The 26197-nt window shown below is 44.3% G+C and overlaps 3 protein-coding genes across 4 annotated transcripts in view; 2 read left to right on the top strand and 1 right to left on the bottom strand.

The window, feature by feature from the left end:
- The window catches only part of LOC111067710, a 28263-nt gene extending 16548 nt beyond the window's left edge, over positions 1-11715 (top strand). The window contains exons 3-9 of the mRNA XM_041593559.1: positions 2043-2442; positions 3568-3728; positions 4554-4755; positions 5380-5631; positions 5700-6643; positions 6737-6967; positions 10522-11715. Coding sequence (XP_041449493.1) covers positions 2048-2442; positions 3568-3728; positions 4554-4755; positions 5380-5631; positions 5700-6643; positions 6737-6967; positions 10522-10793 — 2457 coding nt within the window. The 5' untranslated portion in view covers positions 2043-2047 and the 3' untranslated portion in view covers positions 10794-11715. The remainder of the gene's footprint in view (positions 1-2042; positions 2443-3567; positions 3729-4553; positions 4756-5379; positions 5632-5699; positions 6644-6736; positions 6968-10521) is intronic.
- Positions 11716-18804: 7089 nt separating this feature from the next.
- On the top strand, positions 18805-21993 carry LOC111067704 (tetraspanin-31). 2 transcript variants are annotated; one of them, XR_005967832.1, is made up of 5 exons: positions 18805-18975; positions 19330-19497; positions 19745-20113; positions 20190-20768; positions 20874-20966. XR_005967832.1 is itself a non-coding variant. In XM_022356968.2 (4 exons), exons 1-4 carry the CDS (start codon positions 18916-18918, stop codon positions 20967-20969), a joined length of 693 nt encoding a protein of 230 aa, XP_022212660.1. In that variant the 5' UTR covers positions 18807-18915; the 3' UTR covers positions 20970-21993. The 2 variants fall into 2 exon arrangements, 1 of the variants encoding a protein (XP_022212660.1); XM_022356968.2 differs by lacking the exon at positions 20190-20768 and having other exon boundaries at positions 18807-18975; positions 20874-21993.
- A 2900-nt stretch (positions 21994-24893) lies between these two features.
- Positions 24894-25871, bottom strand: LOC111067679 (probable proteasome subunit beta type-2). The gene is made up of 2 exons (XM_022356931.2): positions 25698-25871; positions 24894-25636 (listed from the first exon to the last, which is right to left on the bottom strand). The coding sequence occupies exons 1-2, from the start codon at positions 25786-25788 to the stop codon at positions 25110-25112; spliced, it is 618 nt and encodes a 205-aa protein (XP_022212623.2). The 5' UTR covers positions 25789-25871; the 3' UTR covers positions 24894-25109.
- Positions 25872-26197: the final 326 nt, after the last annotated feature.

Here is a 26197-nt window from a genome sequence, read left to right as displayed (position 1 = left end):
AAAAGCGCGTTGCGTCTGTTGTCTAGGCCTATAATTAGCATAAATTCATTCATACCACTAATTGCAAGTGGAAGTGAGGGTCCATAATGAGTGCTGCCCCTCTCTCTCTCTCTCTCTCTCACTCTCTCACTCTTTCATTGTCTGCTTCATATATTGCCGTTCAATCGAGCAGAAGAATGGTGCAGCAGCAGCTCCAGAGATGATCGATGAAGAAGAAGAAGGAGTGTGGTGTGGTGTGGTGTGGAAGAATGGGGAAGCCTCTCTGTGGCCTCAGGCTGCGGCTGGAACTGGAGTTGGGATCTGGAGTTGGAATCTGGCAGGGGAGATCGGACAGCCAGGCAGCATATTGTTTTTTAGTGCAGTATCTTAAAGCATGTTATTAACATTAACGGGGCTTTCCAGGGGTACTGGGACGACTGCAACCCCCCCGCCCCATCCCTTGTTTGGCTTTCGTAATTTATGTGTGAGCGCAGATTCCCAGGTGTGGGCGTGGCACTTGTTTTGCATGCAACCTGCACTGGACCCCCCTCCACTCCACTCACCTCGCTACACTGTACCCTCGCCCAGCAAGGGGCATAATTAATTATGTAACTAACGAAACATTAAACAACATAGAAAAACCGAAGAGCACATCGAGCGCAGAAATCTTTTCTCACGCATCCGCTTATTAACCGCTAAATCTTCTTCGCTGTGTCTCTGGGGCAAAATAATGAGCAGCACTTTAGATTATCTCACAGGTGGCTCATCTCTCTTCTCCTCACTTCTCCTCACTCCACTTCGCTGGAGTCTCTCCCTCCGCTTCTCTTTGGCGAAACTCCAGAGACTGTGGCGTTTTTCCACTCTTTGTTTGTGATGGTTTTTATGGCCAGTGAAATTATTTAGCGGTACTACGGCATCGACAGTCGAAACGACAGCCGAAACGCATAAAAAATACAACCTAACAACGCGAAAATGTGTTTATTTCGTTGGATCTTTTTATGAATGAAAAGATAAAACTTTATTTCACTTTCACGCTTAAAAGTTGGCGCAAAAAAAAAGAGGCATTGTAAGGTGTAAAGTGTCTGCTGTAGATCAGAGATTTGGCGTTGGCTGTGAAGTGTTAATTGTTTGACGCTTAAGCTATGATATTGCATAATGGGATAGCAGAGATTGTTACGAAAGCAAAGAAGATATTAGAGAGATGGGGGATTACGCGGAAAAGAAATCAAGTCAGACAACATAGAAGGATAAGCAATAACCGTGATGATACATGCGAGTGGATCAACAAAAGTTGAAGATTTCTAATCGAAAAACCATCTGAAATCACGCTTTCATTCGTGAGGCTATCATTTATCCCACTTAATATATTTGGAATGCCAATGTTTCCCAGATTTGGTGAAAACTAGGCCTATGGGGTCGCATCACGTTTCCCCCCAGCAGGGGGCCTTCACCCACATCCCGACCCAAAACCATTTTCCCATTTCCCAGGCAGCCAACGCTTTTCACACATAAACCGTGGACTAAACAATGTTTTTATTCTTATTGTTTTGTGGCCTGCCTGCCTGCCTGCAACTGGTACTGTTATTGTGTCTCAGGAACAATAAGATGGGCCAAGAGTGCTGAGAGCCAAGAGCTGTGAGCTGAGAGCTGTGAGCTGTGAGTTGAGAGCTGTACGCTGTAAGCTGAAAGTGCAGCTGTAGTTTTAATTAAACGCTGGAACACGGGGCAACAAGTGAGGCAATTAATGCTCGAACAGAGGCAGACCAGACCCGAGACCGAACATTCAACACCGAATACCGAATTCCGAATACCAAACAGAAGACACAAAGTTCCGTTTCGGTTCATTCCTGGAAGTGCAAAGCCCCCATGTAGAGTCCCGTCTCCGTCTTTCAGTTGCAGCAACGCTAATAAAATGCACAACAGGAATTACATAAATTACGCGTAATGCGAAATTAGTTTTCCTAATTAACATTTCGCCATCTATTCCATCTGGCTATTCCATCTATGCAATCACCACTCTCTAACCCTCTCGCCTCTCGCACCTTTTTCTATTTCAATTGCAGACAAAATGTTTCTACGCCGCTGCACCTTTCTGCTGCTGCTCTGCCTAATTGCGAGTGACGCCGCCAGTGCCGCACGCAAAACAAAACGTCCTGTCAAGCCGGTCAAGCAGACCGTTCCACGTACCAATGTAGCGCCTTCGCCAGCGGCCATCTCTGCCTCTGCATCTGCATCCGCCTCAGCCTCAGCCGTAACCACCAGTAGCAGTAGCTCCACCACGGAACCAAATAGCGAGGTGGCGGCGGAGGCGGCCACAATTGCAGCCGGCAGCAGCGGAGAGCTGCCCAAGCCCCTGGTGACGCCCAATGAGGCCCAGCCGGAGGCCAAAACGGACAAGTCCCCGGCCCAGCTGCAGGAGGAGGAGTGTGATCCAGATATGATTGGCTTCGAGATCATTACCGGGTAAGTTGGTGCCAGTAATGATCAATGAAAGATCAGAGGCATAGTTATACGTATGAGAGTTTTGCACACTGACAGAAAAATAATGGTCCAAGATTCTGACATTCCCTCAAGTTTGAGTGCCAGAAACATTACAGTATCCATGAGGGCAACATATAGAAATATATTTATATCCCTAAATTATTTGTTATATTTTTCTTAAGAATATTTCATGTATAAAAAAAGGGATAGAAAAAGATAGCAGATTTCAAAGTTATCTTCACTCAAAAACAATCTTTGAATCTACATTTTCTTTTTGCAAACCTTCCCCTAATTGAAATAGAGTTTTTGCTTGTTAAAAGTAGTTTTCTCTTTGAAAATTGCATATTACTTTCGTGATTTCCTCCCGGTATTTCATAACTGTCACAAAACAATGGCCAAAAATTTCACTCAACTTTGGCTTACGCAATCCCCCGACATTATAGAAACTTGATTACATTTTGTTTTTAATTTTAGTGTGTTTGTGTTGTTATTTTCACTTTTGCTTTTCTTCTAAAATTTGAATGATTTCAAAGGGCGCAGGCCAAGAGAAGACAAGACAATGCCCTAAGCCGAAGGTTCATACATTTTTTAATGAAATGCAACTGACATTTCGGCCAATTAACATTTCCATAAGAAGAGACGCGAAGAAGCCGGGTAGTAGGAAAGCAGAGACATAACGGTGAAGCAAGTGGGAACCCAGAAATGGAGTCAGTGCCACAGCCCACTGCCACTGCCACACAGTGGCTCAAACCCCCGGCTAACTAGCATATGCAAATGTATCTGTATCTTTGTCTTTGTGCCTGTGCCTTTCCGGCAGTAGTAGTGACACTTTTTGGTTAAAACGTGACTAATCCCATGACTGGTTTGATGTCATCGGCCCGGCCCGGCCCGGCTCCATGCCGACTGGTGGTTCGTTGCCAGAGTCTCTTGTGTTTTTTGGGCCCATAATGAAGACTCATAGACCGGTAGAATGGGCAGTGAAACACTTTCATTTTCATTAGCTACTCATTGATTATGGGTCATAAATCATCTGGGGGAATGGGAAGGAACGCTCTGCAGTATCTTTTTCGGATCTGTTTTATTTGAACTACTTTATCTCAATTCCAGGTATGTGCTATCGGCACCCTCGAAAATGTTGGACACTCTGCCGGGTACCCTGATGCTCACGGACTGTTTGGAGGCCTGCCAGAGCAATGAATCCTGCAGCGCTGTCAACTACGAAACCGGCCTCTGTGTGCTGTTCAAGACCACGGCCGATAAATTGCCAGGTGAGTTAGAAAGTGTGAGAATATGAGACCACGACGACGACGACTACTTCTCCAGTTGGCTGTTTGTTTTTTGTGCCAAAGAAAGCTCAATAATTTAGCTGGCCACTCAATCCACTCGCTCACACATTCATTCACTTCATTCATTCGCTCATTCATTCATTCATTTGCTCAATTATTGAGTTCTAGTTCAAGCAGGTTGCATGTATTTTTTTTGTTTCTTCTGGTGGCTGTGCAGGCTGTGCCTGCGGCTTTCGTGGCCAAGAGGCATAAATCACCCGAGTGTCTCCCAGTGGCCGCAAAACGCCTTTTGCTTTTACGCATGATTTGGCTGGCAGCCAAGGCGGCGACGGCGACGATGGCGATACGATGTTGATGTTGATGTTGTGCTGTGCTGTGCCCGGGCTATGGGCCCAGGAAAACTAGATTTTGCCTATTCTGCAGACTGCAAACTGGCTTTTGGCATTGGCGTTTGCTGGCAGTAACGCATAATTTCTGCTGCCACAGCCTTCCCAGTCGTCGAATGTCGATGCAGTTGTCGCTGTCGCTGTCGTTGCTGTTGCCACTGCCTTTTGCTTTGCTTCCACTGTGGCTGCCACATACAGCCGCTGATTCAGCCTCAGATCAGCCTTCAGCTGCTGCTGCACGCCTGTTACTTTGCAGTGAAGGGGCGTGTGCGTAAAACGCACCAAATGCTCCACGCACGCACCTCCCCATACGCATGGCACCGTTGCATTTTCCTGATTTTTCCCGGTTTTCCTGACTTCGTTTTTATCTGTTTGCCTTCCCTTACCACTCTGCTAACCGCTCTCTTTGGTGCATTTTCAGGTTCACTTTCGCGCTCACAGTTTCCGGTTTTCACCATCTACGCACAGAAATCGTGTTTGGGCGTCCGTCCTTGCTCCAAGGCCTGGTGCATCGATCGCGTTCAAGGTTACCGCCTCCCCGAACATGTCAAATCTAGTCAGACGGTTCTCTCGCGGCGCGACTGCCTGGAGCTCTGCCTCGGGGAAACCGAATTCACATGCCGGTGAGTGTCCCAAAAAGGGTTCCACAATTAGTGAGCAATGAGAATATGGGAGAGATGTTCCATTGATTTTGATTTAGGGATTGAAAATCATAGCTTGAAAATAACAGAGGGTAACTCTTGAATATAGCTAGAAATATTATAGTATGCTTATTCTAGATGTTAAAAAGTAAGTATTTAGTTTGAAAACTGTTCAATAAGTAGTTCTTAATAAACAGATTGAATTGGGCATTCAAATCGTAATATTCCGGGATGAAAACTGGTGACAAAGGCTCAAAAAATAACCAGTTCACGTCGATAGTTCCCGCAGTCAATGAATATCTTTATTTAGGGTAGTAGTATCCCTCAGAACTGATAGTAATAATTCTACCAATACCAATTATCTTGCTCTCTACGATACTGAATCTTGTATGAATCCTGTTTAATATATTTTATTATTTTTGAGCGGCTTAACTTATTGCTTCGTGCTCTATGTACATACTCGCATACACTTGCGAATCCTTTCCTAATGCTCTATTATATGTAACTTCTCTTGCTTCTCTTCCACCTTCCAATCTTCGCCACTTCGCTTTCCGAACTCTTCACCTCTTCCGATCTCTACCGCTCATAATTTTAACCACGAACCAGCTCGGCCAACTACTACCGCCACTCGGGTCTGTGCGAACTGTCCGATATGGATCGTATTACCCTCTCGGCCGGCGGCAGTGTGGAGCCCTACGATGGGGCCGACTATCTGGAGAACAACTGTGCGGAGGAGCCAAGCAAACTCTGCGAATTCAAGCGCATCTCTGGCAAGATTCTGAAGACCGTGGACTCTGTCTACCAGGACATCAATACCATTGACGAGTGCCGTGATCTCTGCCTCAACTCCCCCTACAGGTAAGCATTTCCCCCTCTCTCTGTAGCATGGAATCTCTTTGCTTGACTGCTTGACAATCGTTTGACAGATGCCACTCTTATGACTATAACGATACCGGAGACATGGTCTGTCGCCTGTCGCATCACAGCCGCGCCACCCTCACCGACGTGATGGATCCCTATCTGGATGTGCCAGAGGCAGCCACCTACGAGCTCTCGGCCTGCTACAATGTGTCCATTGAGTGCCGTTCCGGGGAGATGATCACCAAGATTCGCACCTCCAAGCTCTTCGACGGCAAGGTCTATGCCAAGGGAGCCCCCAAATCCTGCGCTGTGAATGTGAACAATTCGCTGGAGTTTGATTTCCGCATGGGCTACAACGACCTCGAGTGCAACGTCCGCCAGAGTGCCTATGGACGGTATATGAACGACATTGTCATCCAGCATCACGACATGATTGTCACATCCTCGGATCTGGGACTGGCAGTGTCCTGCCAGTACGACTTGACCAACAAGACGGTGCTGAACGATGTGGATCTGGGTGTGACAGGTGAAATTGAATCGTCGCTGAGCGAGGAGATCACCATTGACTCGCCGAATGTGATCATGAAGATCACCTCACGGGACGGCAGCGACATGAAGCGCATCGCCGAGGTGGGCGATCCCCTGGCCCTTCGCTTCGAGATCGTCGAACAGAACAGCCCGTACGAGATCTTCGTTAGGGAACTGGTGGCCATGGATGGCTCGGACAGTGCCGAGATAACGCTGATCGATGCTAATGGCTGCCCCACCGATCAATACATCATGGGCACCATCCAGAAGCTGACGCACAACCGCAAGGTGCTCCTCTCGCAGTTCGATGCCTTCAAGTTCCCCTCCAGCGAGGTGGTGCAGTTCCGCGCTCTGGTAACGCCCTGCATACCGCGCTGTGAGCCCGTCATTTGCGATACCGAGGATGGCGCCAGCGGTGAGCTCAAGTCTTTGGTCTCGTATGGCCGCAAGAAGCGCTCAGTGCTCAATGGCACCGATGGTGGTAAGTGTGTGGCTGCCGGCGAGAGCTAGAGCTAGACCGAAATCTATCTATCCCTTCTATACGTACTTACTAACTGCCTGAATTGATTCACAGCCGAGTTCATGGTCAGCACACGCCAGCGCCGCGATGTGGGCCCCGTTGATGATAACATACTGCTCGTGCAGTCCATACAAATCACAGACAAGTTCGGCTTCCAGCCAGAGGACGGCAGCAGCAGCACCACCACCACCACCAATGGCAATGGCAATGACAGCGGCTCTGGTCCCCACGAGAAGGCATATGCGGGCGTTGCCCAGGACAAGCTCACTTGTCTTAATGGCTATGGTAAGTCCTCTCCCACCATTCCACCTATTCTAGCTTTGGGTTTGGGTTTGGGTTGGGTTACGCGATTTGCATAGACAAGGAGCTAGCAGGACGTTGTCTTCGACTTCGTCTTCGTTTCACTCTTCGTCGACTGCCGTATCGTATCCGTATGACGACAGTCATTGTAGTCGACTGTCGTGCTGGCCTGGGTGAAACAGCAGGGGGTGGGTGAGGGGATATTCGGTGGGGCGACGCCGACTGGCAGCATCGTGAGCCAGTGAGCTTGTTCTTGGCCCTGGCCCATTGTTGCCTGCTCGCTAATTTTGATAATGAATCAATTTTTCATCATTGCCGACTTTGGCCGAATGATTCCTACTGCATGAGAATTAAATTAGGTTCTGTTTCGGATCGTAACTCTAACTGCTTACTGCTCCCCCGCATCCACAGCACAGCAGAGCAGAGCACATCCACCTCCGACTCCCACTCTGACTGCTGTGTCCAGAACGTGTTCTGTGACTGCATTAAACAAGTTATGATGTTGGCTTGGTGTCTCTGGCTCACGACCAGGTCACTAGTTCAGCTGCAGCTGTGCAGGATTGTGCACGCCTCATTTTCGTGCGGCGCGAAAACTTTTTCTGCACAGTTGGTCGCCTCCTCCATCCGTTAGCCAGCAGCTGAAATTTCAGCGCTCAGTTCTCGGTTTCAGTTTTGCAGCATGCACTTCGCTTCACTCTGTTTTCTGTTTTCAGTTTTCAGAGCTTCCAGCTGTAGCCGCAGCTTCCAACCACCCAACCACCCAGCCGCCCATCTCCCATGTGTCATTCCTTTGTGGAGCAATTGCCATGCCGCATTAAAGCGAATTCAGCGTTGAAGCGTTAAATTGACAGCTCGTTAGACAGCAGCAGGTCCAGCGTAAGCTTCAGATCGGACTACGAATGCGACTGCGACTGCGACTGGGACTCTGTGCATTGGACCACCGTTCCGCCACCAACAACAGCAACAACAACAACATACATTTTTGTTGTAATTACGCGCTGCATTTCAAGGCAGATCAGAGTCGGCCCAGGCCGAAGCTCATTGTCTGCAATTAGAGCAACGGTTTTCTTCTGCTGCTTAAGCTCATTTGCCACACACATTGTTGGGACGGGACTACAGACGTGGGGACTACTAGACGGTAGATGGTAGATGGTAGATGGTAGATGGTCATGGCCCCGGACAGGTGATCTTTAATGCGTGCAGACAGTGAGACTCGCTTTTGTGGCATGCAGAGCAGCAATTTAACGCCATCTGGCCTATAATTTGTCAAAGCTTATGAGCACTTTTCATTCTTTGGCCAGCGATATTTGTACATACAATATAAACGAATCTGCTTCCCCAATTATCTCAATCATTTTAATGGTCACTTTATACATAGCACTGGATCTTTAAGTCCTTCAATGATGTTTAATTTCTAATATTACTCCAAGTAAAATCCCCAAGAAAAATACTGCCCATATACGTCTACAGTATGTTTTTATGTGGTATGAGCTTTTGTTTCGCTTTCGATATTCCGCAACTTTTTGCCCAATCAATTTAATGGTCACTTTTTCTGATGGACCGTCCGTTTCAGTCCCTAAATGAAGCTTGATTCCCGACATTATATGGCTCGGTATTCTCTCATGTATGGGATCTTTCTTTTCGCTTTCGATACACAGCCACTTTTTCCCCAGTCCGAACATTCTGTAGCGTAATGAATCCGTTTCCACTTATCTCAATTATTTTAGCAATGGATATTTTAGCCTTTGAATGATGTTTAATTTCGGCTATTACCTGGCTTCGAATTCTGTACAAAGTTTACTTCCTTATTTGTTGTGGGTTTTCCTTTCGCTTTCGACATTGGGACAAGTTGGAAAATACTCCATAGTTTTGGTTACTTTATGGCACTGATTCTTTGGGTATCCCTAAGATGTAGATATTTTATCCCAACCATTGAACATAATTGGCAAATTAACTGCATGGTTACTACATATATAAGTTATGGAGTCCAGAATCCCACAGCTACTCGTATTCCAAAAAATTATATTTAGATCATTCTGGTTTCGCTTTCTATATTCTGCCACACAACTTTTCTTCCCATTTGCTTAGATTTTTCCCAACATTCTCCCCTTATTCCCATTGTTCTGGCTCTCGGGTTTCCATCAAATTATTTACTCTTTTTATTTTTCTGTGCTTTTTTTTGTGTGTTTTGTTTGTGGGCGCCTCGATGTACCACTACCTCTGGATCTTTCCATCTTTCTAACTGAACGTTTACAGTAATTGTAATAATTTTGTATATTTTCGTTGTTCTCTCTTTTGTTGGTCTTGTTGTTGTCGGGAATGGGAATGGGGAGGGATGGGGATGTGAATTGTGCTGTTGGGGATCTGTTGTCAGATCAAGTTGGGGGCAACACACAAATACACATAAATAAAAGGCCAGTTTCAAGTGCGTGCACTTTGTTATTGAAACTCATTCAAGTCATGACCAAAGAGCCACATGATGATGATGATGATGATGATGGTTTGTGCTTTTTATTTGTAGTTTTTATTTTGGTTGCTTTGGTTGCTGCTTGGTGGAACTCTGCTTTGCTCAGAGCTCACTTTTTATGGTCAACAGCAAACGTAGTTACAAAGTAATCTTTGATAGTCATCTGGCATGTCGCTCGTTGTTGCTCTGGCTGATGCTCTTAAATTCTGATTTCGTGAACTGGACGACAGCCACAACAACAGCAACAGCAGCAGCAGCAACAGCAGCAACAAAGACAACGCATGCGAGTCGTCGTCTTCGTACTGCACTCTGGTTTTGACTTTGACTTTGGCGGCACTTTCACCCGATTTCTACCGGCATTGGCATTTCGAATTTCCTCCACCGACCATGGCCGAGCGGCCGCTGCTCTGCTCTGCCTGGGCTTATTTATGTGGCATGTTGCACTTTTAAGAACCCAACAATTGTGGCATGCAATGCGGAGGGTAAGGAAAGTGAGTCCAATCTGTTGCTGCTGCTACTTCTTCTCTTGCTCCGACTCTGTGGTTGTGGCTGCTGCCCCTTGTGGCATGCCAAAATATGCAACTCATGCATTAAATTGTCGCTGTTTTATTTCTCATTGTTTTATGTTTATCTTCAACTTGTTGCTGTCACAACTTGGTCACTTGGTCGCTTTGGGGCCTTGGGGGCCTATTTCTTCTCTTTCTCTCTTCTCTCTCTCTCTGTCCGTCTTTTATTTGTTTTTATTTTTTGTTTCGTTTTATGGCCAAAAGTGGGTCAAGTGGCGCCCACTTTTGTTTTCTTTGATAACTAAACCGATCTTAGGTCACTTCTTCGACTTCTTCCTTGTTTTCTTTCGTTTGAAACGATCTTATCTTCTCTGTGGGTTTCTTTGGCGGGCCTTTGGGTTTATGGGGGGAAACCAGTTTTATGGACAATCCGAGAACTAGATCGTTTGCCGGCGATAATCCCAATGATTTATGGCGATAAGAGGCCGACTTCCCTTTTGTAATTGCTGATCGATGGAGAATCTCTCGAGTAATGCCATTTCTTTTCACTTCTTTCTCTTTTGCAGGTCTGATTATGGCTGGAGCGCTCTTCCTGCTGGCCCAGTTGAGCATCTTTGGCATCTGGAAGACCGTCCAGCGGCGCACACATAAGGAGCGATACCTGTACCAGCACGAGCCGACGCCGACCATCACCTATGGGGCGCCCACCATGCTGTACGGACCCCCACCGCCATCGTCCGCCTCGTCGGGTGCGTCCCACATGGGCCACAGCGCCAAGGACACGCTGAGCAAGCTCTACGACAGCGGCATCAACGGACGCTACGGACAGCAGTACTAGACGGACGGACGGACGGACGGACAACTCCAGGACACAGCTCTCACATTTAGCTGGGAACAAACGCAATATGCCTCGAAAGCTTCAAAAGATTCGATGAGACTTGAATAGAAAATATTCGCCCAAGCAGCGACAAATGCAAAAATCATTGGAAACCCTAGATTAATCCAATCCTAGACTAAGGCTACACTTACAACTTAAACATAGATCGATGATAGATGATCGCTGATTGATGTGACCCTCTCTCAACATATATTTTTTTGTCTCTCAAGAATGCGCGCTTTTAAATGCCTTGGAAATTGAAAATGTTCCAGCATTTTGAATCTGCGCATTGCCAATCAAACGGAAATTCTCCCTCTTGCAAAATTTGAATTACGAGTTAGTTAAAGGAACCGGAAAACAGGAACCAATTAGTTTTCCCCGATTCATTCTAGCAAAAGTTAGGCTAATTTTTAGTGCTTAGTGAGACGTCTCTTTCGTATCTATATGTCTAGGTCTATAGAACTCGAGCGACATGCATTTATAACTATTATTCTATTTATTAATTACTATTTATTCAGCTGCTTACATTTTCACACAAAGTTTGCCAAATAATTTTGTATCAAAATGTTTTGCGCCAGGCTTCTGTGCGAGGTGGCATTTCCAAACCCCCATTTCGAAGCCCCAAAAACACTCTCCCACACCGCCTTTAAAAAACCCTAACCTATATTATCTATTAATCTATTAATCTCGAACTATTTATTGTGCTAATTGTATTTCATATATTATTTATTTGCCGAAACGCAGAGCGGTGCTAATGTTTAGTAGAGCCTTCGACTTGTCCCCCAAACAGCAAGTTTCAGAGACTTAGAGAATTAAATTAATTATTATTTCTGATAAACGAATTGTACTGATTAAGTAAAGCAAAGTAAACTTAAATATATTTAAAAAATAAATGTCTAAAAATAAAAACAACATTTTGTAGTTTTATTGCACAATGGAGGGTACGAATAATTTTTTGAATCTCATAAAAATGATTGGGGAAATGGATGGAAAAGAATTGTTCAACAGAGATATAAGGTTCGGCCGTAAAAATACTATTTCTGATTTGTATAAAAGTTTGCAGAAGAAATCCATAAAAATTTAAAGCAAACAAAAGAGAATAAAATGGAATAATCCAATTAAGCAAAACGTAGCTGAATGTAAATATATACATTTGACAATTAGTTCCACCTTTTAATCCTCACTCAAGATTCATTAAATATTCTCCCCACATGTGAATTAAGAAATTAATTTAACCATAACCAACTTTGTTGCCAATTAACATTTCACTGACAAAACGAAGCCACCATTAACTGAAATTGATGTTTGTCATAAGAGACCCGACGAAATTATGATAATTTCACGGCAATTTGAGCAGACCCATACCCATGTGGCATGTGCCGCAGCAGATACTCGTGTGTATAGGTGTCAGATGTGGCAGACTCATAGTCGCATCTTTAGGTGTGCCCGCAGTCACCTGCAGCTTCGTCTCGTATTGTGGCTTGGAGTGTGTGTGTGTGTGTGTCTTGTGTGGAGGGGCAGTCCGACAAAAGTGTTAATCAAATTATGAGGCACACAGCAACGGAGTTAAACCAGGCGTGGCACGATCTCTTTAACGCTTCAGCTACGCACGCCATTAAGTATACATACACATATGTACATATATGCACATACATATGTACATATATCCATGATGTATTACGATTTCTGAGCCACTGAAGGCGTCGATTAATCATGATCGTGTTGAAATTGAAATTGAAATGTGCGAAAAGTCGAGCTTCGGCTGCGACGTGTGCCGCCTTAGTAAATGAAGATGTCTCCTTCTGCTGTCCGTCTCATAGGAGACTCGATTGCCACCGTGGATTGCCTCTATCGCGGGCAAGGTGTGAGAAGACGCATGTGCGTCGTGCCTCATGTTGCATAAAACGCCTTTATTAAGCGATAGATAGCCGTACTGTGGGTTGTATGGAACGAATTTTGTATACTCTAAAGCCTAGATGAACTACGATCTGGCAAGTGGTGGGCATTAGAAGGAAGAATGCAGATATGGATCAGGGTTTTATAATCCTGAAATTACGATATCCCTAAGCTTATTTAAAACTTTACTTTATTTTATAGATTATTTATTGTAATATCTAAAGGAATCCATTTATTTAGCTCTGATTTACCTGACATTTCTACATTTTCTTGCAGTTTAAGGCTTAACACTTGTCTTACTGTACAAGTACGTAAGTAAGGAAAGTCTTAATCAAACATTCAAAAATACTAATTCATGAGACCCTTCTCCTCCACAAAGTTAATATACCCTTTCTCGCATGTTACAGAAAATCATCAAAGACACGCGTTGACAATTTTTATGGCCGGTTCTGGTGCGTATTTGGCTTGGACTTGGACGAGGTGTTGGAGTTTCAGATGTTCAGAGGTTGGAGTTGGAGTTGGTCTTCTGATGGGGCAACAGAGCAGAGCAGCGATACGTGCTGTGGGCTCCGGGCGCTGTTTGAGTTTTTGTTTTTGGTTTTTCTCACTTTTCCAGAACGTGGCCAAGTGTGGGCATTGGCGGTGACAGCTATGCAAATGCCTGGCCATTAAGTCGTTGACTGTTAGCAATGGCTTTTAATTAGCGGCTTGACTTTGGCCCCGACACAAACCACGGCCTGGATCGTTCTGATCCCCAGAATGGCCTCGGAACAGGGACAGAGCAACAGGGACAGAGACAGAGACAATGGATGAAACACCTACACTCGTTGTGGTTGACACTTTGACCATTGAGGAAAACGCTTGCTCGCATTTTGCCAATTTCCATGCATAAAGTTCGCATTGAACACCCTCACGCTTCGTGGTCATTTGCATTTAAATGCCATTGAGCCTCGCCAGAGGCTAAGCTGCAATGGGATGGGTTCAAACAGAGTGAAGATCTCGTTTGCAGCACTCTTCCTCTCCTCTCCTCTCCACCCATCCAATTCCATCCCATCCCATTCCATGACAGAGAGCAAGAGCTTTTCCTATTCGGGTTTTCTTTTTTTTTTTCGTTTGGTTTTTTGGCCTGCCATGTTGGCCTGCCTCACGATTTCTTCTTTGGCCTCCCGCCTCGTCCTCTGTCCTCTGCCGCTGCCGTTGTTGTTGCTTTTCAGCTTTTGTTTGTTTTACAGCTGCTCGCTTTGATTGAAAAATTATGCACTTGCCATGGCAATGGGCAACGCCAAATTTCCCCTCCAAAAAGAAAAGAAGAAGCGATTGAAGAAAAGGAAAACCCACTGCAGCACCAGCAGCAGCAGCAGCAGCAGCAGCAGCACTGAAGCGCAGAACAGCCAAGCTGCTTCCTGCGATGTGAAATTTCTGATGCTCTTTTTACTGGCCGGAAATGCAAAAGGAAGTGCTGCCAACTATTCGGGAAAGATGAAAAGCATACAAAAAAAAATTGGAGAAAATATGAAAATAGTGTGAGAAATTCCCAGGAAGGAGTCATGCAGGAATTCATGCATACGCAATTCGATAAAGCTATAAGAAGATATTGTTTTAGGGAAAGAAAAGTCTTCCATATACCAGTATATATATACCGCTACATATTTCCTTTTTTCCCGTCACTTTCTTGAGCACCCATCATAGCCATGAATCCTCAACTTCTGCATAGAGTAAAAACCAAACAGAGAGACTGACAAAAGTTGGAATCTTAGCACTTGAAGCGACAGAGCGAACGTTTTCCCGTTTGCCATTAACCATTTTCCATTTTCCGATGGCTGAAAGCGAGGACGGTGGCTTGTTACTTTTCATTTCGCCAACTCCTCCAGCTTGTCCTGCTCATTAGCAATTGCCCGGCATGGCGGCGGCATGGGACGGCACGGGACGGGGCGGAACAGGACAGCTGTTGGCAAGTTTTCACCTAATTAAGCAAACAAACGTGTGGGAAATCGAGGCGGCCATCGTTTGTGCTTTTGGCCAAGATAACTTTCGCCCGGGTTCCCGACTCCCGACTCCCAACTACCGACCCTACCCGACCCGACCCAAACCGTTCCAAACGACCCAATACGACACGCCCCATGTCCAGATGTCCCCAGATCCCCAATAGCCCCGCCAGTGGAAGGCGAAACTAATTGCCACGAACATGGGGGCTAAGTAGCCGGAGGAATGCAGCCGAAAACATTTGTCTCTAATTGCGGGCTCAGCCCAATTGGGTAAAGCAAATTAAATTAAATGCAATCTAAACAAACAGCCAAACCAGAGCAGCAAGAGGCACAGGAAAACTGCAAACTACAAACTGCAACTGCAGCACTGCCACAACAGGAAGAGCACCAAAGAAGCAACAACAATTTGTGCAAAAATACAAATTGGAACATTTGTAGAGAGGCGCAGGCGTGTAGGCACTGTGAGAATTTATGGCCCTGGTGGGGTCACTGCCGCAATGGAATGGATAACATCTGGGCTGGCTGGCTGGCTGGCTGGATGGCTGAAGACCCAACTGAATACCCAACGGAAGACCCAACGACTGCGGATGGCTGCCTGACGCGTCGTGCGCAATGCGCAATGCGCATGCAAGGCCCAAACAAAACCGAAATGGCAAAGGACATTGACCAGGCCCCAAAGACTCCCTTCTCCATAGTCTGAGGCAGCGAGATACAGAGAGATGGACAGCCATTAGAAATTAGAGAAATGGTTCAGTACCGTTGAAGAAGATGCTTCGCTAGATTCGCCAGGTTCTTTTGGCAACACAAAAAGGGAGGAAGTGAACACAACAGCAATAAAAACAAAAAACAGAAAACAGAAAACAATTAATAATTGTAATGTATCTCTGGAATCTCCAGAGTCCAGACTTGCGGCAATTACAGACACAGACCTCAAAGGAGTCATCTACAGGGGTCATTTGACTCAAATTCAATTTCACTGCAAAGATTCGGTAGTCCAAGATGAACTTTGGCTTTGAATTTGGCTAAACGAGAGATCAAATCACATCTGACTTACATTAAATGGGGATTGGAGTGGGAGATGGGAAATGAAAGGCGTTGGGAACTAACACTGGAAAAATCTTTAGAAATGTACCTTTAAGTACCTGCAATCCTTCCTTTCACAGGCATGCATGAGTGCTGAAGGATACAGATTTATTTGAAGGTAATCTGAAGAATTTGTTCACCATTACACCATAATTAATTACTATTTATTACACAGATAGAAGAACCATTCTTTGGGCAGTAATATGAAGGTATCCTCAGGGCTCAGTGCCACCCAATCACAGGTCAACGCATCCACTTCAATCTTTCAATCATCGGGTCAGAATAAATGCTGAAAGATAAGGATTTATTCATATTTAATCAGAAAAACCGATTGGCTTAAATTGCAGTGCAACTAGTAACTTTTTCTTGCACACTCACACAGTATGAATCCCAGATTCCTCCTCCAGTCTCCTGCTGGCATCGCAGCAACATCTTCCTCAGGGTTAAATAGCGCCCAATCCCTGGTCAGCGCTTCCGCTTTGGCGAACTGTGAGACTTTTGCTTTTTCCTGCCTGCGCATGCGATGGCTGCGTATTCAATTTTTTAGTAGGATCCCAGATCCCAGCCCTACCCATGGGGCTGGAGGTGAAAACTGCTTGAGTGCACAAGGAATGCCGCCGGCTGGACACTCTCACGAGGAGCATGCGGCGGAGGCAGGAGGCTGGACAACAATCGCAGTAAGTGATTACGTAACCAGTGCATTGTTCCTGTTCATCTGTTTCCATTTCATTGAACAACGCAATGGATGAGCCAGAGGAAGAGCTGAACTTCGAGCTGGGAGCTTCGCAAGGCAGTTCTGTGGCTTATCAGGCACTCTGGGCGAGGCTGAATCAATGGTGGGCAGGCTCAGCGGCAGCAGAGGCAGCCAGAGGAAGCTGCTGCAAAATAATTTATTCACAGCCATTATGCGCTGCGAATTTATGCCACTTCCTGGTGGAACAACTACAAATAGCCTTTTAAAATGCGATAAAAATAGCGCCAACGGGTCTGCAGAGAGAAACCCCCCATAGAATGCAAAAGGGAAGATGCTACGACTGGTGTTGCTGCTGCGGCCGCTGCTTCTTCTGTTGCACAATGGGTTCCAAGGATGGGGCGTGGCTCTGGCCAGGGCGCACACTCCCCAATGACTTTTAAGCATGAAACCGTAAAATGGTTTTTCAATAAACAGGCAACAAACATGGAGCAGGGGGAGACGAGCAGAGATCAGAGGAAAGAACTAGACTCTGGGAAACGGGCGAAAACAATGCGACAAATATTTGAATATGTTAATTAGTTTGTTGTTCCTGTTGCCGTTTTCTGGGCACGATCAGTTCTTCGTTCTCCTTCTATCGCTGGCCGTGCATCGGTGCAGTCTAATTTCATGTGTTGCCATCTTGTTAGCAGCCCCACCAAGAGCACCAAGAGCAGCAAAAGCACCAAGAGCACCAGAGGACCCAAGTCCCGAGATCCGAGAACCGTTTTGCATCTTCGCACTAGCGCAAAGGCTAACGAGGTTGCCGAGGCTACTCCGAATTGGTCTGGGACGCCTGCAAGTGCATTTTAGATTCATATTTATATTTATGATTGGTATGCAGGTTGGCCCACACACAGCAACTGACACAAACACACACACTCATGGAGCAGAGTAGAGTGCACCGGAGCGGAGCGGACCCATCCATATGGAGTGGGCCAATAAAGCTGCCAATGAGCCTGGCTAAAAACAACTGACAGCATCAGCCTTATAGAGTCACACAGGCCACCAGCGGCTCTGGGGGATCGGGATCTCACTTCTCGCGATTCTCCCCCTTCTACGATTTTGTGGCATTTTTGCCATTTGCACGCAAAGTCAAGTACAAAGTTGGGCTAACAGGGGATTACAGTGTGTACTGGCTATCTAGGAGTCTAATCATTCGATGAGAACGGATCTATAGATAAAGACGCCAAGAGATGTGGAGTAACACCATTTACCATCTACTCGTATGATAAAGATCTTTCAGTTCTCTGATACTTTGTGCCCCTTAGCCACTCTCCACTGTACATTCAGCAGCTTGGGACTCACCTGTGGCATTCTTTGCGTGTGGATGCCACTGAGGCCGCCTCGTCTCCCGCCATTTACCATCCCACCGCCACAACTTGACTCCTCGGACACTGGCTGTAGGTGTTGCCCGGGCCACAGCTGATGCCTTTGACAGCTACTAAATTCTGCTTTTGCTCGCGCGACGCACGTTCCTTGTCCAATTTTGGGCAGCGAGATCGCTGGCTTCGCTTGGATTATTCCTCCTTTTTTCTCTCTTTGGGTTTTTTTTTGGCTGGCGCTTATCGTTCGGCCATAAATTTATGCCGCCTCGTGGTTGTTGCGGCTGCCATGAGGAGGTCCTAGGCCTCCGCTGACCGTGACACGCAATGAAGTTGTTGTTTCGCCTCTTGTTGGAATTTCTGAGGCTTGTGGCATGTTGAATGCAATTAACGGCACTTGTCGGCTCAAGGGAAATTGACATTTCAACATAATTAGTTGCTTGTTTTGCAGTAATTGCGTAGTTTGTTATGTGAAATTGAAAATAAAGTAAACTTTAGTATTGTTGGAAACGATATGAAATTTACCGCAAACTTTCCGGCGATAAATGAAATCGAAAATCGATCTCATCATTTTTTATTATACATTACATTTTACATACTTTTTGTACATCATTTTTACATTTTTAAATTTTGTATTTTTTATCTTTGACAGCTCTGAATGTTTAAGCTCCTCTTACAGCTCCGCGTGTGCGTTGATTTAAATTATAAGAAACTGTAAATTTAAAAGTTTAGTTAGCTTTAGCAGGATTAAGTGACGTCCTTTCACCTTTGTAACAATATTTTCTTGCAAACAGTTTGAACTATTTTCATTCGCGCGCAATTAAATAAATACTCTTCGGTATATTTGTATGTAAAATTGGAGTTTTGGTATTTAGTGGTATATTTCATCAGCTTTTTGGTATATTTCGAAATATTTCTGGCGGTTCAGGCGGTATATTTTTGCATAAATCCACGGTCACACTGTATTGAAAGTGAAAATTGCGCTGCGAAGTTCAGGAAATTGTTAAAAAGTTGAATTAAATTCAATAAAAGTCGTCCAAAGCCAGACCAAGGTGTGCTGCAACATGTGTGGAGGGTTTACCTGCTCGAAGAATGCGCTCATAGCGCTCAACATTTTGTATGTGGTAAGCAAAAGAGTAAAAAAACAAACAAAAATCCAGAAAATCCCAGTAACAAAAACAACAACCAGGAAGAGGAACAACAAATGCAAAGCAGCAGCAAAAGCAACAAATGCGATTGTGTTACGAGTAGATTATTAAATTACAGCGCTTAATGGCGTTTTATTGATTTTCTTGTGGCAGGTGCAACACACACACGCGCTCATGCATTCGTATGGGTGTATGTATGTGTACCTGTATGTATCCATGCGTCCTGCTGCTGCCCCTGTGCCTGTTGTCTGTTGTTTCTCTTGTTAATAGTCGACCTCCAGTGCACATCTTGAATACTTATGCTCTGCTCCTCTCCTCTCCATCCACTAGATGATTGGTTTCCTGCTGATTGGCGTGGGGGTCTATGCGCGGGCAGCCTCCATTGTCACCAATCTGCCCATTGTGGGCGGCATCCTGGCCTGCGGCGTCATACTCATCTGCATCTCCATGCTGGGCCTCGCCGGCGCTGTGAAGCACCATCAAGTGATGCTCTTCTTTGTATCCTTTTAAACCACAAGAAAACCTTGCAAGCGCACGCACTAAAAGTGCTTGCCACATAGAGCCCAAGGTCGTGGCCCTCGTGTCGAACAATGACATGAAAAGTAGCCTCATTATGAGTCAAGCAAATTATGACAGGGGGCTCAGCTGCAATGACGACAGCGATGGGCACCACACTTGATAAGAATTTTGTAATCGCTTTCGTGGCTTTCCTTAACCCCTAGGCTCTGTCTCTCTCTTCTCGCAGTACATGATCATCCTGTTTATGCTCTTCCTCATCCAGTTCTCCATTGCCAGCTCTTGCCTGGCCGTCAATTCCGAGCAGCAGAAGCAGTTTGCCGAGCAGGGATGGATGACAGTGCCCCCAGAGTTGCGGCAACAGGTGCAGGAGAGCCTCGACTGCTGCGGCTTCAATGCCACCAGCAGCATCAACCTTCCGACCTCTCCCTTGGCTCCGACAGATGAACCCTCTTGCGAGCTGGTCAACAGAAAGTGCTGCGAACAGTCGAACGATGTTGATTGCCATTGCCCGGCCTGCGGTCCCATGCTCGAGGACAAGATTGACTATGCCTTCAAGCTGTGCGGCGGTCTGGGCATCTTCTTCAGCTTCACCGAGGTGCGTACATAGAAATGGAACTAATCTTTGTAATCTGTGTAACTCCTTCATCCGTCCATCCACATGCTGCCTTTAGTTTGTGGGCGTCTGGCTAACCGTGCGCTATCGCAATCAAAAGGATCCGCGCGGCTTGCCCAGCGCCTTTCTCTAAATTTTCACCTAAATCAGAAAAGAACGATTAATCCCCGACATAGCAACAGGCAAAGTTATATAGATTTATGTGTGTGTATCTCTGTCTCTGTGTATTTCTCTTTCTGCTAAATGTTGCTATCGATGTGGGGAAGAATTTCATCGGTCATAGACCAGAAGAGAGCTCTTTGGGTCTGCATACATCTTATATATTTATACCATCTACAGATACATACATACATACATATATATAGAGATATATAATCGCATTACAGCATAAATACATATGTACGTAATGTGTTAGGTCGTAATTGATATACAACTTTAGACATATATACACTCATACAGATATAGTGTTATATATATATATATATACATACATATATAGAGAAGGAGAGAGCCAGGTGTTTAATCCATATAAAGCAATCAACAATCCCTTTCTTTACCCTGCATTCTAACACTCTTTAACTAACTAAAAACCAACTGCCGGGCTCTTTGACTAAGCCTAATCGACCAGAGGCCAAGGGTGAGACATGTTTGCGCATTTTTGTGTCTTCATTTTCCTTAGTTTTTCTTATGCAAACCTCTTTTAATGATCGCCAACTAAATTATCTTTTTGTTTTCCCCTCAGGTCTTGGCGGTATTCCTGGCGCGTCGCTATCGCAATCAACATGATCCCTGCTATCTACCTGCCCGAGCCGTCTTTCCACATAACTATCTGTACTGATCGGCCCATGGATCGCATGGTTAAGGATTGAATAATTTGGATAAAGGAACGGTACATGGATGGTGCATTTTTAGTCAAAGGGACGAAGGCTGAATATTCTTATTTGTACAACACACACGCGTACGTTTCCTAGCAAGAATCGAATACCAGACTCGAACAAAAGAGATTACTCGATGGCAGCCGAGAGAGTGCTCAATGCTGCTGCTTCTGCTGCTACTGCTAAATTTTAAATAAATTTTATTGTATATTTATAGTTTACTTGAATTGCACAAAGATGGAGGCGGCATATATATGTATATGTATGTACGCCCCACAATGAGATTATGTTTAGCTGTAATGTTTTACCTTAAGTTAAGTTGTGCTGTTTTTCACACCACTGTTAGCTACATATTTTGAAAGCCTTTCTTTGCAACTCGCAACAATCATGAATGACTCAACTGCTGTACCACGAGAGAAACTACGACAAGAAAAACATTTCGGAAACCTGATCTTCAAGTAGAATCTAACAACCAAGTCAACAATTGTAACTAGCAACTTAGTAAGCAACTAAAACTAAAACTAAACCTAGACATAACGTAACACATCAACCTATATACATACAAAACGTGTTTGCATATTCAACAATACTCTAAATGTTAGTTGTGTGTTAATGATCCAAAAGAACAAAAACAAAACCAAAAAAAAAAAAAAAAGTAACCCAACTACAAAATATACATGTCAACAATTATACAACTCTCTAAAAGATAGACAACCTCCTAACACACAGCTCTTTTCCACAGTTTTTACTCTGTTTACTCCGCACTAGCTCGACTTTCTCTGCCACTTTTCTCCATCTCTCTATCTATCTCTCACTCTCAATTTACAGAACAAACACACATCACACCACGCTTCCTACATACCCCACAACATATGGAAATAGTTTTCCCTTGTTTCCGCGTTTCCAGTTTCGTTTCCTTTCGAGCGACAAATAAACCATTAGATAATATTCTCTGTATTCTGTGCTGTGATTGAAGTAAATATGATCTTTAAAACAACAAAAACTTGAATCAAGTTTTGAGTTTCATTTCCCCGCCGGTTCCTTAATAAGCAAAGTCCTCCTTCAGGCCTCCCAAGGGAGCAGCGAACTACCATCATTAGCAAAGTGTCTCCGCTTACACACAAAACTGTCGCCTGTCGCAAAAGTGTCAGACAGTGGAACGAAACCGCTGGTGGCTGGTGCAAGTGTTGGTATATGTAGTTGGTGTGTTACAGAAAATGTAAGAGGTGGAGATGATTGTTTAAACTTTTATTTTAGAATTCAAACTTTTGTATTTTAGTCTATTTCACAGAAAGTTTTACTCATTGTTTGATCAACGAGACTCGTCGCTGGCGTCGGTGGAAACATATTTAACTCTGCAGAATACGATCCTGTAATGAATGGAAGTTCAATCTTCGATTTGTCTGGATTATCAATGTCCAAATAAAACTCAATTCTAAATTGGAAGAAAGTTTAGAACTTAATATCTGACTCGGACAGACCTATATCCTTCCTAAAATGTTTACTAGCGAACTTGTCGGAATAAATTCCACAGTGGCCGCTTTAGGTACAAATGCCATAAGCATCATAAGCGGCTGGAAGATTAACGCACGCTTTTTGTACGTATGACGCCTGCCCAGGGCACGCCGACGCCCCACTCAAGCACAGGCCGAGAAGTGGGCGCAGACATGTCCCCCAAAGACGAATACAAACTCCTCAGAATGTTCAGATGAAAATGTTGCCTAAATTGACGAATTTTCACTCAAACTCGCGCCATAAAATGGGCCAAGTTCAACGCACTTGGATGCACGGAGAACTCTGAGCGAAAGAGAGTGAGAGGAAAACTGAGTGGGAGAGAGCGTAGAAAAGAGAGAGAAGCAGACTGATTACGTAACAATTGCTCAGACGCATGAGACACCAGGGGCTGCCAGGAACAACATTTCCGCTTTTGCGTGGTGGAATGTGGGCGTGGTGGCAGCAATGTCAGCCTGGATGTAGGCTTAACTACTCATTCGCATCCTCTGAAGCCCTTGGCGACACCCTCAACGGAAGTGGTCAACAACAGCTGTGCCTCCAACCATTTTCCTGCATGCCAACAGGAATTGAAAATCCCTCTCAAAATGTCAAAGGGAAATGAGATGGAAAATCATGAGTGTTTGACAAATAGATGAACGAAATGAGCGTCTATCTGTGCGGGAGTCACTGGTGTGACTCATGTCAGGAAACACTCATGTCTCCCATTGACACGTGTCTGATATTAAAATTCCTATTGGTTATGGATACCACTATGGGGGGTGTTGAGCCATTAGAATGTCCTTGAACCATCAGCCATATGCTTGGTTCTCAACTGTTGATCCAAGGCAGGCAACGTTGCGTATGAGCAATGTCTTGGCCATTGCGTGCTTTATGAGTGATAAGATGTAATTGCTGCTATACCCTTGGTAAGGATATTATGTTATGCCGCGCTGAAAATGTTCTCTAACCAAATTCCACCTACTTTTATGTCAGGTATTTTTTCACTGTTTTTTTTTCATAACTCAACTAACTTTGCTGAAAATCGAATTCATATATTGATATGCCATAGGAATGGTTTATCTTTTAGAGTATCCAAAGATTCAACTCCCAAGAGGTCGTTTTTCTCTTGTTATTCAGTGAAATGAAAACTTTAAGCGGTGCTTCAAGCATTCGTAACTTGTCACTTGGTGAAATGGCCCAATGGATGAGTGACTTGACGATTCACTGAGCCATCAAACAGGGCCGTCAATGAGATTGTTGAAAATTCATCAAAGCAAACAATTTAACTGGCTCTTTAATTTCACTGTACCTATCATTCGCTCTCTTAATTCACTTTTTTCATGGCCAAATTTTGCCCAACGTAATTCGTATTTACTGCTCCATGTCAGCCTGTCATGCCTGTCCGTCCGTCTACGCCTGAGCCGCAGTCAAGCGTGAGGCATGTGTCTGTGAAAGCTCAGAAATTAAGCAAAATCTACACACAAACATAAAAGAAGAAGCAAAATAGTCCCATTTGAATGTCAATGTCAAATTAAAGTCATACGCACTATTGATTAGGATTAATTAAACCCACTGACAACCTCTGATCTCATCTCATCACTGAGGCGAGAGGTTACTATGTAGAACTTTATGATTATGAGCAAAAATTCTTCTTGTGTGTGTGGAACTCATCATCACCTTGGCTTTGAATAAATACTGTTTCGGTATACACAACAAATATATCTGGTAAACAATTGGAAATAATTACTTTTAGAGAAGGGGGAAAAAAGTTTGTTTGTTTTGGTTAGATGGAGGAAACTAAAATATGTGGCAGTGAAAAAGAAATGACGCCAAAGGTGTTCAAGAATTTATTTAGAGTAATAAAACATTAATTTGTTTGTATCTTCAAAAGTGATTTTACCCCAATCAGTTAAATCAGAGCATACGTATATCGGAAATATTCACACATCAGAAACAAGCTTTCATTGGTGATTAGCACTCATATCTTTCCACTTCATGCAGCTTTTTCCATAAGGGAAAAATCCCTGTTCGCGGATTTATGAAATTCTTTCGCAAACAAAATCCACAACTCACTTCAATAAAAATTGTTTTACGAGCAGCATGAATAAACAAAAAAAAGCACAAATGCAGACATTTTTCGTTTTTTGATGGGCTATAGAGATGCTTTTACATGGGAGTTATAACGCGGCGAGTGCGCAATATTTAATTAAATTGAGTATACGCAGCGTTTCCCTTGGGTAAGCTCAAATGAGGCTCGGATGGAATGCAATTTGCCAACACCTTTAATGCCGCTAAAAATACTCATTAAAATTTAAAAGTAAACAGTGCTCTGGGATATCATTTTCAACCAGGGAAGGTCCTGCGTTCGCTCCGTGATATTCCTTTGCAGGCAGTCAACTTTGAATTTGTTTTATTTTAGTTATAATTTATTTTTTAGGAACTCGCTAGGTGCGTGTTCTATGCTCTATAATATTTGTGGACAATTAGGGAAAGTAATCTATTACCCGATACTCTTGTATTGTATTTATTTCCGGGAACTTAAGGGTATAGGTGTATCCGACTTGTGTGTACAAAGTTTTTGTGAGATATAAAATCAATATTTTAAAGACTCAATGGCGGGCCATCTTTAAAGAGTCCGCAGTGATAGTATCCAGCTTGGTGATGCCATTTTCCTTTACAACAAACACCTCAAAGTTGCGCATATTGAGAGTGAGACGCTCATGGACTGCTGCCACGCATTTCTTTAATACATTGTAGGCTGTCGGTTCATCAATATCCTGGGAATAGTACTTTTGAAGAATTGAGTTAAATAAGGGTAGGCCCAAGCCTTGGCCACTATGTGGAACGGAAATTAAGCCTCCAAACTCGTCGATTTGATACAATTGAGGACCCGCCTGCGTATCCCAGCCAGCAATCAGTGCGTAGACCCTGATTTCGAGATTGGCATGCACATTAGCATTTATCTGCTTGCCGGCAAAGTGAGCAATGCTCTTCACGGACAGACTTAGTCCATTATGTTGCACTCTATGCAAATCCATATATCTCGCGATGTAGTTTATAAAACGATGAGGGTCTCCTCCATCGCCCGCGGCAGCAATCATGGCAAAATCACTGATACGTTTTATCTTCGATTTGTCTGAAATATTGATACAAATATGTGTACACTCGTATGCCAAATCGTAATCACTCGAACTCACCTTGATCCAACATTAAAAGGCCTTTGCCTGCCACTGTGTCAGCGGAGAGTAGGACAAAGTCCCTGCCCTTTATTGCCAAAATCGTATCCATATCGTATCGGATTTAAACAAAATGGGGATAGTAAATAATATTGTATCGTGCTGAGCGAAAGTTCATATGTCATATCTGAATCGGCGAGGCCTCCTTAATATAATTTAAGCTTGGGAATTACTTTGAACGAAGAATATTTAATCAAATATAAAAGCTGCCCTCAAAGACAGTCGACTCCAGATCGTATATCTTCTCTACAGTCAGTCGAGACCTGTCCAATTCCTGCTCTTTCCCCCCAGCTCAGTAATTAAGACTCAGGCTTGTACATAACCGCAAGGATGAAGGGATGGTTGGGTTTCTTTGTGCGCAGCAGCTGTTGCATGGAATAAATAAAACTATACCCCATAATACCCTCTCTTCTTCAGCCTTCTCCGAGTGAGATTTGCAAGAAAACGTTTCCCAGCTCGGA

Source organism: Drosophila obscura, unplaced genomic scaffold, assembly GCF_018151105.1.
Source record: "Drosophila obscura isolate BZ-5 IFL unplaced genomic scaffold, ASM1815110v1 contig_192, whole genome shotgun sequence".
Classification (NCBI taxonomy): Eukaryota; Metazoa; Arthropoda; class Insecta; order Diptera; family Drosophilidae; genus Drosophila; species Drosophila obscura.
Note: the sequence above shows the minus strand (reverse complement) of the source record. Positions and strands in the feature narration are given on the sequence as shown.

Coding starts and splice junctions, on each gene's coding strand:
- LOC111067704 (XM_022356968.2), top strand. CDS start 18,916: ATGTGTGGAGGGTTTACCTGCTCGAAGAATGCGCTCATAGCGCTCAAC. Junction 18,976..19,329: donor CGCTCAACATTTTGTATGTG/GTAAGCAAAAGA, acceptor TCCATCCACTAG/ATGATTGGTTTCCTGCTGAT. Junction 19,498..19,744: donor ATCAAGTGATGCTCTTCTTT/GTATCCTTTTAA, acceptor CTCTTCTCGCAG/TACATGATCATCCTGTTTAT.
- LOC111067679 (XM_022356931.2), bottom strand. CDS start 25,788: ATGGATACGATTTTGGCAATAAAGGGCAGGGACTTTGTCCTACTCTCC. Junction 25,637..25,697: donor CCTTTTAATGTTGGATCAAG/GTGAGTTCGAGT, acceptor TCAATATTTCAG/ACAAATCGAAGATAAAACGT.